Below are 15,290 nucleotides of genomic sequence, written 5' to 3'. Positions count from 1 at the left end.
CCTTTAAGGCAGAAATTAATCTCTGAATTCTCATGTCAAAATAAAGTATTTTTCCATTAAGTATTTTTGCTTGCAGTTTCAAAAATATCATCTGACACAGAATTTTATGTTGCTCCTTTGCAGCTGTTTTTGTCCTAGTTTTAAGATAGTATTCTATTCATTTCTAGGGTCTCCTCTCTGACAAGGAAGAGAAACAGCCCAGTCAAGAACATTTGGCTAGGCTCTTTGTCTTTGCTGTTATGTGGTCAGTGGGAGCCTTGTTGGAACTTGAGGACCGCATGAAGATGGAAATATTCCTGCGGGATCATTCTGCCCCACTTGAGCTTCCTACCATTAAAGGAGATGAAACTATTTTTGAGTTTGTTATTAATGAAAGCGGACAGTGGGAGCATTGGTCAAAAAAGGTATGTGAATCCTAAATAAGAAATTGTTCAAACTATTCATCATCATTAGTAAGAGAACATCCCAATATTCGGTGTACGTTAATTAATATTCCATATAAGATCAAATTTATTATTTACCAGTAGTACTTATGATTATTGAAGGGTGCAGATACCTGTGACTGTAGGCTGATAAAAACTTTCATACTTTTAATGACATTTATAACCTACTCATAGAATAGGGTTAATTATTTGATCTCTTGGGGTACAATCACTGGGACCCCCATTGAGTACCAAAATAGGGCCTGAGAGTTCCCCTGAAACTTCCACTTTAAATGGAGTGGTGGTGCGCATGTATGTCCACTGCTCTATTTCTATTACTTCTATGGGCCTGCTCTCAAGATAGGTGATAAAAGTGTTGGATTTCAGTTGTTGGATCTTCACAAAAGTCACGATAATGAGGGTCTTAAGTTCCCTGGTTTGAAGGAAGGGACTGTGGTACAATGCTATACTCAGCCAGTGCTGATCTTGGCACTCTTTGGCAGTCCCATACAGTTTTATGGAGCCGTTGCTTTATTAAAACAAGGTAACTTGAGACTCCTGTTCTTGAGATCAGTGATTGTACGCTTATCAGCTAAGTCTTGTTTGTAGTATAGTACATCTGAAAGTTTCCCATTCATTCTACTTGTGAATAGCAACTTCAAAGAACACCTCTTGCTCTGGATGACAAGGTTTGGCTGTATATTGCATGAACAATCCATTGATTTTTAAAGGGACTATGTACAGTTGTGATTCCAAGTTCTGAGACTGACTTGAAGAGGTGCTTGGAATTTATCACAATTTCAGTGTTTTGTTTTGTTTTGTCCAACCACTTTTTAGAATTGACCACGGGTTCTCAATAAGATTGAGATCTGGCGAGTGTCCTGGGAAAGGGCTTAAAATTTCAAAGTTTTGTTCACCAAGCCACTTAGTTATCATTTTTGCCTTATGTCATGGTGCTCCATCATGCTGATAAAAAAACATTGTACATCACCAAATTTCTCCCGAATAGTTGGGAGAAGTTAATCTTAGTGGATGTTTATACCATTCTTTATGCATGGCAGTGTTTTTAGACAAAATTGTGAGTTTTAAGTAGCGCTTACATTTTCTTCTACAATCATTCTTCCAGATGCCCCAAATAGTCTATACAGGGCTTTATCAGAGAAAATATGTTTACCTCAGTCATCTGCATTCCAATTCTTCTTGCACTTCTTGCAGAATATCTGTCCTTAGAGAAGTGACTTCTAGAAAAATTGTCTGGAGAATAAAAGATGAGTGCACCTTCAACAACAAAATTAAAATCTATGTCAGTCAGTAACTGGCGTAGATTTCATGGAAGATATAATAAATTTGTGGGACCAAGGCATTCCTGCCTCAGCCCACCTTGCTCTCCACCCTGCTTCTCCCACTTTTGGTGAGCGAGGCACAGAACAATGTGGCATATTTTGGTACAAGAAAGAGCCATGTCCCAAAGATCTGAATCTGATGTAGAATAAATTCCACCCAATTTGTCTCAGAAATTTAGATCTGCCATTGGTTTGCTTTATAAACAGAGACCACGACTTAATGACTTATCCTTCACATGAGACACCATTTCCTAAAGACCAAGAGTGGGATCTCTCAAGTTCCTCTCTCTTGACAGGAAAATGGAAAATATGCAAATATGTTTTCCAGGATGTAATTAGGAAAACAGTGCTTCTGTATGCTGCCTAAGGGTGAGTCCACACGGAGTAAAGTGCCGCGTGATGTGGCACGTAGACGCTGCGTGAGCTTTTGCGGGCCGTTCACGCTCCCATTGATTTCAATGGGAGCCGGGATCGTATACGCGGCGTTATTTTACGGCCGTGATTTTGCGGCACAGCGTAGGTAAACTGGTTTGGCTGTTATTAGGCTTATTGAAAAAGTCATGCATGATGATAAGGAGGCTGTCCTAAAAGGCAGCATTGTTTTCCTAATTACATCCTGGAAAACAGATTTCCGTATTTCCCATAATCCCCTAGTGGAGCGAAAATGGCTTGTAAGTCTCCATACATCTACAAAGGTGCTCACTCCTTAAGGAGTGTTATTATCTCCTGACCCTTGATAGGAAAAGTAATGCTATGTAATGTTATTTGTTCTGTGAAATAATGCTGTAATAGAGGCTCTGACAATAATTTATCCCCCTGCCATTTTCTAAGGATAGTTTTGTGTAACCCAATGGTGTAATACAAAACTTCAGCATAAGTCTTAGAAGCTGCATGACTGTAAATAGAAGTAAAATTAGAATAAATACCATTACTCCCTTGTACTCCTGCACTCCTGACAAATGAATTGCACTTGACATTAACATTGTTAAGATAGCATTTAAGACCTATTGAGGTACAAATTATATGTGATATATTAAATACTGATCATATTGTAGATCCTATGGGCTTTTTACAATGGAATTTGTTCTGATATCTCAATAGTTAAGCACTGAACTGTACGTTTCATATGACTTAGCATGCTAGAGCTTAAAAGGATAGGGCTTCTCCCAAATTAAGAAGTCATTACTAGAGGACATATAACAGTATCTAGTGGATGACAACCGCATCCCTGTCAGTGACTAATAGCCCATAAGTGGGCTGTTATAAGGACTGTGAGAAGGTGACAGGCAGAGTGCTGGAGTCATGGTATATCTCCCCCAGATTCCTGGCATATGTGTGGTCCAGGGCAGGTCTGGAGTAGGCTTCAGCCCAAGATGTGGGTCCTAGGCTTGTTACTTGGCCATAAAAGCCTGCTGAGCCTGCACTTCAGGGAAGATCCTGATAGGGGAGGAAATGGCTGGGTCTGTCCTGACACTGAGGCCTTGTGTTATGTTACAGTGTTGATTTGTGGGGCTGGTAGTAAGCCATACGTACAGTTAGTATTTTCTGTTTAGTTAGCGCTCAGACATGCAAGTTTTTGTTTTGCCTTTTTGCCTGAAGTTAAGGCTGTATTTTATTTTGCTTATCTTGTGCCTGACGCAAAGGTTTATTTATTTTGCAGTTTGTTTTTTTTTTCAATAAACCGACTTTTGCTGCTATATTTGTTTCCCTGTCTCTGGTTGGGTCCGCACCACTGCTTCTACCAAGCTACCTTCTCCACAGGACAGTACGACATATAAAGTAATAAATATCCATAAAGCTATCATTGATGCAAATATTAATTTTTACCAATACATAGTTTATTAAGTATTGAGAAAATGTTTTTACTTGAATATTCTTTACATAGGTTCCTGAATATGTATATCCAAAAGATTCAATACCAGAATATGCATCAATTCTTGTTCCAAATGTCGATAATGTCCGGACAGATTTCCTAATGCATACCATTATGAAGCAAGGAAAAGCCGTTTTACTGATTGGTGAACAGGGAACAGCTAAGACCGTCATGATCAAGGTAGTTTCATTTACAACTTTTCCTTCAATTTTTCAAGTAACTTTGTTAATGTAACTCTTTCACATTCATTCTTTTTTCATGTGTTCCATGTGTTATTCTTCCTGTACATTATTTCAAACAAGCCGCAGATGGTAAAAGAAACAGACAAATTTCTAGCAATTTCCTAGCAGTCCCTTAAAAGACACAGGCTGTCTTATAGCCGCAGGCAATATTCAGGCTATTGTAAGCAGTAGTCTACATTCTGCTACTGTACTTTTAAGGATGCAGAGGGGAAATATTGTACATGTTCTGACTGTATGGGAATTGGCAGTAATGTTAATAAGCTGCTGTAAGTGTGTTCTCTATTGTCAAAGCAGTAAAACTTTAGAACAATTGTTTGTAGCCCTATTTTTTCATAAAGAGCCATATGTAATGTGTAAAATTTATTTACCTGTATGTTTGATTTTGTGGATTTATGCCATCCATAAGTCACAGTAAAATTACAATTACACTTTAATACTTCCCTATTAAAAAGTCCTTGCTACTGAAGCAAAATACACAATTCTGCATAATACAGGTCTTTCAATATTTGACCAGTTGTCATTTGACACTAGAAAGATAGAGATCACAGTCATAAAAAAATTATAAAACTTTTATTTAACATTTAGAACAAACAAGTTCTGATTCTTTACAAGCAAAAGTTTCACTCAGTGCAAACTACTGGCACACAAAGTACTTCTGGAAGCTTTCTTTGGCTTTGTGTTAATCCAAAAATATATCTTAAAGCCATCTGGCACAAATCTGCGCGTGTGGAAAAATAGACTCCAGTTAAGTAAACCTGTTCTATTGCACAGGCCAGCTGCCACCGTTCTCTTTGCTGGAGGCCATCCCAAGGCTTAATAAGGGGGTGACATTATTAAGTCTCAGCTGCAGGCCTTTTCATGGGGGAAAAGACTTTACATTAGCATTCTCAATTGATACAAGGAACTGATGCCAATACCATGCAGTCAGTGTATATAGTCAGTGTTGGATGGTCTTCACTGTACTGATCACTGGATGTTTGAGAGTTGTAATACTGTGTATGTGTTCTCTTTAAGGGCTATACCAGCAAATATGACCCAGAATTTCACATCACCAAGTCTCTGAATTTCTCCTCTGCCACTCTTCCCAACATGTTCCAGAGAAGCATTGAAAGTTACATAGATAAAAGAATGGGCACTACATATGGTCCTCCAGCTGGGAAGAAAATGACAGTTTTTATTGATGATATCAATATGCCTGTGATTAATGAATGGGGCGATCAGGTAACAGTCTTATTACATATGAAGAAGTAGAAGATGTCCTGATAATGTCTTTTGCTACTGTCATCTTAGTTGGTGTTTGGTGATTTTAGTTTTTTCTAGTTATTCCAGCATAGCCTGTAAATGTGCATAAAACCAATTAAGTCACAACAATGAAGAATAGTATATGATCTGTCGCTGGGACGGTGGACTTGATAATAATGACTCGTACAAGCCTATCTATAATTGCTCTGAAATGAAGGGAAAAGCAAATTTGAATGAGCTTGAGGAGCCCAAGACTTTATACATCATTGTAACTTTTTTAATATTTTAATTTTTCATCATGTATTTCTTAAAGTGTCATAAGAATAATGGGGTGAATAGAACATAGACAGTAATAATATAAATCGTATAGAACACCTATGATATAGGTGCTTACCAGTGGCATAACTAGGAATGGCGGGGCCCTGTGGCGACTTTTGAGTTACTCCAGCCGGTAACGGCCTATTAAAAAAATAAATACATAAATCTGCAGCAGTAGCAGCTGGTGCTGGGCCCCCTAAAGTTCTGGGCCCTGTGGCAGCCACTACCGCTGCTACCCTGGTAGTTACACCCTTGGTGCTTACATAAACAATGGAGTTGTGTTTTAATAATGGTGTGTTCACAGCAGCAAGTCAGAAAACATGCACAGTTTTACTACAAGTTCCTGTGGGTTTACAAATGTTTTACAAATGAAACAATGGTTTAAAAAAGTGCTTTGCTCATAAAGACCAAAAGGCCAACAATGGCATCTCAAAACTTCAATAATGCACAGGTTTTGACATAGGGTTTCATTTTTCCATGAAACAAATCTAAAGAATATTTCCCAGAACTGCTTCCTAAAATGTTTTTTCGTGTTTTTTTTTTCCAGCCTATACTAAGGATAGGCTATCAGTATGTGAACGGTAGGGGACCAACATCCAGCAATCTCATCAGTCTTTTCAGGACTACCTCCAGGCTTGAAACTATATGGTGGATGTAGCTCTCAGATGTAGCAGAGCTGAGTATACGGTAAAGCAGGAACAAAGCAGAAGAGTAGATAGACAAGTCAATGTACAGTAATGCAGATGTAGCAGAGTCCAGTATATGGCACAGCAGGGAGGAAACATAATAGCCTAGGCCACTAGAAACAGAATAGTCCACTTACCTGCACAGATCCGCTGCTGCTGTCGCTCCCCGTTCTTCTCGGTCCAGTTCTTATTTACAGGCCTTCAGAGCGTCGTGCGCGCCCCTAGCACCCAGGTTAGTGTTACAGACCTAGGAAGAAGGTGGGGCTTGTGGCTTAGGAGAGTGTGGGCGGGTACTGGGAGGGGAGACGTGACTGATGCATTCACGTCTCCCCACCCTGTACCCGCCCACACTCTCCTAAGCCACAACAAGCCCTGCCTACTCCCAGCATCTCTAACACTAGCCTAGGGAGGTGGGGACGCGCCCGGCGCTCTGAAGGCCTGTAAATGAGAGAGGAGAGGAGCGAGAACAACGGGGAGCGGCAGCAGCAGCAATCTGTGCAGGTAAGTGGACACCAGGGGGGACTAAGTAGTCAGAGTATTTTTCTTTTAATCACTATACAGCGTGGAGTCTAAAAATTAAAGCGTTCAATTTTTGGACTCCATGCTGTGTAGTGAATAGGATCATTTTTAAAATCCGATTTTCGATTTTAAAAAAAATTCCATTGACTTGCATTAGGATTGGAATTGGGATCGGGTTCGAATAGAAAATCATCGAAAATCGGATTTTGAAAATGATCCTGAAATCTCAAGATTGGCTCAACCCTAATCATTACCATACCCTGTCAGAGACCTCCACAAACTAGGGCCCTGTTTTGTGTCACAGCTTCACTCTACATAATTCCTCCATGACTACATGCTGATGAGCTACCAATTTTTGGCACTGAAAGGTGAGTTTTTCCCCTTTTGACAATGAAAGGCTGTTTATAATAGTATTCTTCCTCTGTCTCACTCCTGTGTCCCAGTGGACAGGGGTTGATTTATGATGCACAGACTGCCATCCATCTAAAGAAATCAGAGTGGAGATCAAAGAAGTATAATTAGCCTTAGTGAGGTAAGGGTAGGCCCCCATGGCTTATGGGATTAAACACAGCAGCAAACACTGCAACCCTTATAGTTCCACTAGCATGTATCCTAAGGATAGGCCATCATTAAAAAATATTTTTAAAAAGCCCTTCAACTTCAACAGCCCTTCAAGTGCAATCGTCAACCATTGGAAGATAGTGAGAGATGTGAATTGGGCTCTATTTACATCTGTATTGAAGGCCCTTTGAGGAGACAATAGGTTCCATTTGGCACAGTTGGTGTCCATTCTGTAACACGTTTGGCTTTGCATTTTGGCTTTTGTAAGACTCTGTTCAAATGAGGATTGTAGCTTCCATTTTCTTAGTGATGTACACTGCTAGTGCATGTGAAATACCAAATACTGTTTGCCCCTTTTAGTAGCAGCAGTAGTCCACCAAGTGTTTGGTATGTGAACAGTAGAATGGTGCTTTATATTAAAGAAACAGAGCATGGAAACCCTATACAAGTATAGTGGGAAAAGCTTTTAAATTATCTATGCTGGTGGTCTCCAAGAACAGTCTTCATGTTCTCATCACTGTGCAGCACCTATTTACAGATGCTAAGAACTGGATTTGGTGAGGATTGAAATATCTTCCTTAAAGAAGATTTTTTCACGTCCTCATCAATGTGTGGTATTTAATAGAGATGAGCGAACACCATCGATCGAATATCAGGCCGTTGGAGGTATTCGATTACAATCGAATACCATGAGGCAAACGCAGTAAAAATTCGTATCCCCTCCCACCTTCCCTGGCGCGTTTTTTGCACCAATAACTGTGCAGGGGAGGTGGGACAGGAACTACGACAACGGAGGCATGGAAAAAAATCGGAAAAAGGAATTGGCTGGCTAATTCAGGTGACCTCCAATTTATACGAATGGTGGATTTAACATTTGATTAATTTGAGACTGTGAACTATGTGACTGTGAGACAGGGACAGATCTACAGGCAGGGTTAGATAGGGATTACCTTTATTTAGGGGGGAATGTTACTCACCCAGCTCTTTGGGGCTCTATCTGGTCGGGATCCCTGTCAGCTTGCGATATGCGCGAGCTGACTTTTTCCCATAGGAATGCATTGACCATCGTTGATTGGCCAGTGTACAGCATTTGGCCAATCAAGGCTGGTTCTGCCGGAGGAGGCGGAGTGAAAGATCCATCCACAGCAGTTTCCATTGTAGTCCGATCTCAGATGTAGCAGTGCTGCACACACAGAGATGCAGCAGAGCTGAGTGTGCAGCTTGGTTCAACGCACACTCAGCATTGCTACATCAGATGCAGCAGAGCGGAGTGTGCAGCATGGCTCAACGCACACTCAGCACTGCTTCATTAGATGCATCAGAGCTGAGTGTGCAACATGGTTCAACGCACACTTAGCACTGCTACATCTGAGATCAGACCACAATGGAAACTGCTGTGGACGGATCTTAGACTCCGCCTCCTCCGGCAGAACCAGCGTTGATTGGCCGAATGCTGTACACTGGCCAATCAACGATGGTCAATGCATTCCTATGCCGAGATGTAGTAGAGCTGGCCGCGTGCTCAGTTTGACTACTCCGAAGATGCTACATCGGAGATGAAGCATTGCTGGCCGCGTGCTCAGTTCGGCTACTCCGAAGATGCAGACGAGCTGAGCGCAAGGCCAACACTACTACATCTCTGCAGTGCTGAGTGTGCGTTGAACCATGCTGCACACTCAGCTCTGCTGCATCTGATGTAGCAGTGCTGAGTGTGCGTTGAACCATGCTGCATACTCAGCTTTGCTGCATCTCTGTGTTCTGAGCTCTGCCGCTTCTCCGTGTAGCAGTGCTGTGTCAGCACTGCTACATCTGAGATCGGACTACAATGGAAACTGCCGTGGACGAATCTTAGACTCTGCCTCCTCCGACAGAGCCAGCGTTGATTGGCCGAATGCTGTACACTGGCCAATCAACGCTGGTCAATGCATTCCTATGGGAAAAAGTCAGCTCACGCATATCGCAAGCTGACAGGGATCCCGACGTAATACAGTGACTTGGGCATGTTAGATGGCGGGATTTGAACACCAGGACTCCAGCGCTGCAAGGCTGCAGTGCCAACCACTGAGCCACCGTGTGGCCCCCCTTCAACTGTATTCTAACGTAGCCTTGTACTGTCAAAGGGGGCATTCCTCACAGCTCAGCTTCATCGCTGGGCGGTAAGGAACCCCACTCTGACTGTACTCTAACATAGCCTTGCACTGTTAAAGGAAGCATTCTTCAGAATTTCTGACAGCAGGGAGATATTGTTGCTGAAATTAAAGGCATCGATATCTCTAGTGCGTGCACATAGTGGGAAAGTTGACAGTGCGTTGAATTCTGGGCAGTAGTGTATATAATACTGCACATTGATGAGTTCTTAGCATCTGTAAATAGGTGCTGCTTCACTGATTCCAGTGCTGCTGGAATTTTTTCTCTAGCTCCCATTCTTCTCGAGTGAACATTACTTTTAGTTTTGATACCTTGTATACTACCTAAGCTCTATACTGACTGGTGAGTGGTGACAGTCAAGCAGGCAAGGGGGCATGATTCAGAATTCCAATCAGAGGTGAAATTAACAGCACTTGGGTTTGGGATCAATGGGGACTACAGAAAAAAATTCAACAAAATCAGTGCAGCAACACCTATTAAATGATGCAAAGAGCTCCACTTGCTAGAGAATAAAGCGTTAACATAATAAAATAATTTTTAAGTAATTCTGTTTATAAGGTGCAAATCATGATTCTTCTACCTCTTTTACCCAGATGAGAATGAATGAATGAATGTATGTAATACTATAACCAATAGTTACCTTCTATTTTCTCTTATATAAGAAATGTCAATAATGTTGCATACTAATTTCAATTTATATATGCTGGTGCTGCTGCACTGCTTTTCAGGTCTTGCATACGTATTCACAATGAGTCTTTACTATTAAACTATCATAGATACCACTGTGCTCAGCAATATGCATCTAAAGCCGAGTTCACACAGAGTTTTTTGGACTGGATTTTGGTGCAAAATCCGCCTCAGGATATGGCTCAGAAAAAACGACTCCCAATTACTTCAATGGGAGCCATTCACTCCTTTTTTTTTTTCACGAGCGGTTTCTTCCTACTCACGGAAAAAAGAAGCGAGCTGCCCTAACTTGCCGTGGATTCCGCGGCTAAATCAGCCACGGGTGTCCGTGGCGCAACACTCCCTCCCAACTAGGCCCATTTATTTGGTCCTAATCCGGAGCGGAATGCCATGACTGGATGCCGGTGCACAGGGGCGGATCCAGGGCCGGGCGAGCCGGGCAACAGCCCGGGGCCCCGCGCTTAGCAAAATGGTCCCGGTCGGCATGTCCCGACTCCAACTGAGCTCAGCGTTAAAGCAGGAGCTGAGCTCACAGCTCCTGCTTTAAAAGCCTATGTATTTCAGCTCATCGGCGGTAGGACGCCAATGAGCTGAATGCATAGGCGTTTAAAGCCGGAGCTGTCACAGCTCAGCTCCTGCTTTAACGCTGAGCTCCGGGCCTCCGGCATTTGTAGCCGCGATGTGATGACGTCATCACATCGCGGCTACAATATGTGTATGAGGGAGAGAGCTGCGAGGGAACGAGGAATGGTGAGTATGTGTGTGAGAGAGAACGTGAGAACGGCATGACACTGGGGCAGATGGAGGGGGGAGAATGGCATGACACTGGGGCAGATGGAGGGGGGAGAATGGCATGACACTGGGGCAGATGGAGGGGGGAGAATGGCATGGCACTGGGGCAGATGAAGGGGGGAAGAACAGCATGACACTGGGGCAGATGGAGGGGAAGAATGGCATGACACTGGGGCAGATAGAGGGAGAGAGAACGGCATGACACTGGGGCAGATGGAGGGGGGGGGAATGGCATGACACTGGGGCAGATGGAGGGGGGAGAATGGCATGACACTGGGGCAGATGGAGGGGCGAAGAACAGAATGACACTAGGGCAGATGGAGGGGGGAGAATGGCATGGCACTGGGGCAGATGAAGGGGGGAAGAACAGCATGACACTGGGGCAGATGGAGGGGGGAGAACGGCATGACATTGGGGCAGATGGAGGGGGGAGAACGGCATGACACTGGGGTAGATGGAGGGGGGAGAACGGCATGACACTGGGGCAGATGGAGGGGGGGAGAACGGCATGACACTGGGGCAGATGGAGGGGGGGAGAACAGCATGACACTGGGGCAGATGAAGGGGGGGAGAACAGCATGACACTGGGGCAGATGGAGGGGGAGAACGGCATGACACTGGGGCAGATGAAGAGTGGAGAACGGCATGACACTGGGGCAGATGAAGGGGGGAGAACGGCATGACACTGGGGCAGAGACGGGGAGGGGAAATGAAACTGGGCAGATAAAGGGGGAGAATGGCATGAAACTGGGGACAGAGATAGAGGGGGGGACATGAAACTAGGGGTAGATGAAGGGTGTATATGAAAATGAGGGGGAGATATAATTTACGGGTGACTGTAGGAGGATTATACTGTGTGGAATCACATGAAAATTGAAAGAATGGGTGGAGTCAACATAAAAGTGGGCGGGGACTAATTTGCTAATTCGCGCCGCACGTTTTGTTCCCTCTTTCTAGTCTTCAACAGTTGGGAAGTACAGGTTAGAAGTGCGAGACCCCCAGTAAGTAGGGCCCCGCCAAAGTCAATTGCCCAGGGCCCCGCAAACCCTGGATCCGCCACTGCCGGTGCACTGCAGCGGCATCCAGTCGTGACTAGCTGCGGGAGGTGTTTTTTGGAGCGGATTCTGATGCGGATTCCCATGTCAAAAACCAGTCCAAAAAAGTCTGTGTGAACTAAGATTAATAGGGCTAGACTTTCATGATTTGTTTTCAAATTCAAAACTTGTTAGTTCAATAGTTCCTTCAGTTCAGTTAGTTCACCCATACCCACACCATATGATTCATTCCCACAGGCCACAAGAAAATGTCCGCTTACTTACTGTGTAAGCTGCCATTTTTCTTGTGGCTGCGGGCATGTGCAGTCTGCTCTCGTAGCATTGGGGACGCCCCCAGTGCTGTATGAGCGCTGGGGCCTGCCCCCAGTGCTGCGAGAGAACTCTTTTGCATACCGACAAAAACCGGAATTTATACCGAACGACGGCGTGGAGAAGACATCTAAAGGTAGGAGAAGAATAGCCTTTCTTAAGGCTATTCCTGTGTGTTAGTCACAAAAAATTGTTTTTTTATTATAGAATCCCTTTAAAATGATGCTTACTAATACATACTGCAGTTTTAGAAATAATTTGCATATCAAACACTTCTCTAATACTAGATATAATTAATGACTATTTTACCATAAAATACATAATATATACAAATGTACATATAATGGAATGACTCAAAGAATGAAATCCTACAACGAATAACTAATTTTTTTATGTGTTTTTACTGGGCTAACAGATCACTAATGAAATTGTAAGGCAACTTATGGAGCAAAAAGGGTTCTATAACCTGGAAAAACCTGGCGAATTTACCAGCATTGTTGACATCCAGTTTGTGGCAGCCATGATTCACCCAGGAGGCGGTCGAAATGACATTCCGCAAAGATTGAAACGCCAATTCACTGTATTTAACTGCACTCTCCCATCCAACTCATCCATTGATAAAATATTCCGTACAGTAGCTGAGGGCTACTTTTGTGAGCAGAGAGGATTCCCTCTTGAAGTTTGCAAGCTAGCTTCAGCACTGGTACCTACAACTCGCAAAGTATGGCAGGCTACCAAAATCAAGGTAATGCAGACTCTAACTACAATGACTTGAAGGCTGAGGCCCCACGTTGCAGATTTATTTGTTGCAGATTTTGTTGCAGTTTTTTGAGCCAAAGCCAAGAATGGCTACAAAAGGAATGGGAACTATATAGGAATTACTTATACTAGTACGTTCTACTCATTCCACTCAAAAAAATCAACAAAAAAGCTGTGTTTCCGCAAAGTGGGGCCTTAGCCTAAACGTTCCCTTTACTATAAATCTTCCACCTATTGCACAGTCCTTTTTTCTTTATTAATGCTTTTATAAATACCTTTTCCGTACTATGTCCTGGATAATTCTATCTATCTATCTATCTATCTATCTACCTACCTACCTATTCAAAGCTGATTCCAGGTTATCTGCTGCTTGAGGCAAAAATTAGATCCCTCTGCTAGGAAAAAAATGTGTCCTTCTTGATCTTCCTGTCGGTTCTACCACTGATCAGTCGCAGAACAAGCCTTTCCATTGATTATCTCTATTCATGAAGTGAAAAAAGGGGAGCTGAAGGGCCAGAGAATGGAAAGGACTCTGAGGTGAAAGTCTACCTTAATTCCTATTCCTGTTCTGCTATGTGAATGAGTCCTAATAGTTTCCTCACAAGTAAGCCCCCTTCTTGGAAACCAGCCCTAATGCAGTCTAACTGAATCTGTAAATCAATGGATGATAACTTGGAATTCATGTTACAAGTTATATTGTATTGTATTTGCATATGTATCTTTTTAGCCACATGTATAAATATTTAGCTCCAGCCCGTCTTTAGCAGTGAGTATAGCATTCACTGTCTATTATACAAAATATGGACACTTTTTGGCATCCCATAGAAAAGTCTGTTCTTGCCTAACTTGATAGATTGATGTTTTCTCTCACTACATATTGGTAATTATGGATAATTGTTCTTATAAGAGCTCATCTGGATTTCTTCTGCAGATGCTGCCTACCCCAGCGAAATTTCATTATATCTTTAACTTGCGAGATTTGAGCCGCATTTGGCAGGGGATATTAACGGTAACGTCTGACATCTGCCGCAATGCTGACATCTTAGTAGCGCTATTCCAGCATGAATGCACGCGGGTCATAGCAGACAGATTTGTGGACCAGAAAGACAAGGACTGGTTTGAGAACATGATGCAGAAGGTAATTCTGTTTGCTTTTTCTCTTTCTTTGTGTTATAACCTTCTTCGTATATACAGTATGTCTCTGATCATTGGTTAGTGTCCATGCTTTGGAATTATTTGGGTATTCTTTTGGTGAAGTGTAGAGATGAGCGAAGGGCATTCAATTGAATTGGTATTCGATTGAATATCAGGCTGTTCGAGGTATTTGATTCCAATCGAATACCACGCAGCAAATGCAGTAAAAATTTGTATCCCTTCCCACCTTCCCTGGTGCTTTTTATGCACCAATAACTGTGCAGGGGAGGTGGGACAGGAACTACGACAACGTAGGCATTGAAAAAAAATGGAAAAAGCCATTGGCTGCCTCGGATTTATGAGACTAGTCGCCGTCATCTTCGTCTCATTTTGCGACTTGGAGACATAGGGACAGAGATCTGCTGAGGGCTAGATAGGGATTAGCTTCTGCTAGGCAGGAAAAAACTGAAGAACAACAACAGCTCTTTTTAGAGCTAAACTGCGGGGAGAGGAATCGATATATACTCAATCCAGATATCCACGGTGTGTACCCTCAAACGCCAAAGTGGGATACACAGCAATTGTCAGGCTATATACGCTCAACCCAGCCTTCCATGGTGTGTACCCCCTAAAACCCAAGTGGGATACACAGCAATTCAAACAGTCTATATACGCTCAATCCAGTTTTTAACGGTGTGTACCCCCTCCCCAAACCTAAGTGGGATACACAGCAATTGTCACACCATATACGCTCAATCCAGTTTTTAACGGCGTGTAGCCCCCAAACCTAAGTGGGATATATAGCAATTAAATCAGGCTATATACGCTCAATCCAGTTTTTAACAGTGTGTACCCTCTCAAACCTAAGTGGGATACACAACAATTGTCAGGCTATATACACTCAATCTAGTTTTTAACAGTGTGTACCCCCCCCCCCCCCCCAAACCTAAGTGGAATACACAGCAATTGTCAGGCTATATATGTTCAATCCAGTTTTTAATGGTGTGTACCCCCCCAAACCTAAGTGGAATACACAGCAATTGTCAGGCTATATACGCTCAATCCAGCTTTCCACGGTGTGTGCCCCCAAAAACATAAGTGGAATACAGAAAATCTGTGTATAGTATATACAGTATACACTGAATCCAGCTTTCCTGGTTGTATTCCACTCCCAAATAAAAGTGGTATACAGATAAATAT

The 15,290-nt window shown here is 42.8% G+C and overlaps 1 protein-coding gene across 1 annotated transcript in view; it reads left to right on the top strand.

The window, feature by feature from the left end:
* The window catches only part of LOC142200556 (dynein axonemal heavy chain 5-like), a 384,102-nt gene that overhangs the window by 191,793 nt on the left and 177,019 nt on the right, over positions 1-15,290 (top strand). Inside the window, exons 49-53 of the mRNA XM_075270991.1 lie at positions 168-404; positions 3,651-3,818; positions 4,895-5,101; positions 12,613-12,942; positions 13,888-14,094. Coding sequence (XP_075127092.1) covers positions 168-404; positions 3,651-3,818; positions 4,895-5,101; positions 12,613-12,942; positions 13,888-14,094 — 1,149 coding nt within the window. The remainder of the gene's footprint in view (positions 1-167; positions 405-3,650; positions 3,819-4,894; positions 5,102-12,612; positions 12,943-13,887; positions 14,095-15,290) is intronic.

This window comes from Leptodactylus fuscus, chromosome 4 (assembly GCF_031893055.1).
Source record: "Leptodactylus fuscus isolate aLepFus1 chromosome 4, aLepFus1.hap2, whole genome shotgun sequence".
In the NCBI taxonomy this organism is placed as follows: domain Eukaryota; kingdom Metazoa; phylum Chordata; class Amphibia; order Anura; family Leptodactylidae; genus Leptodactylus; species Leptodactylus fuscus.
The sequence above is the reverse complement of the archived record's forward strand: the minus strand, read 5'-3'. Positions and strand labels throughout refer to the sequence as shown.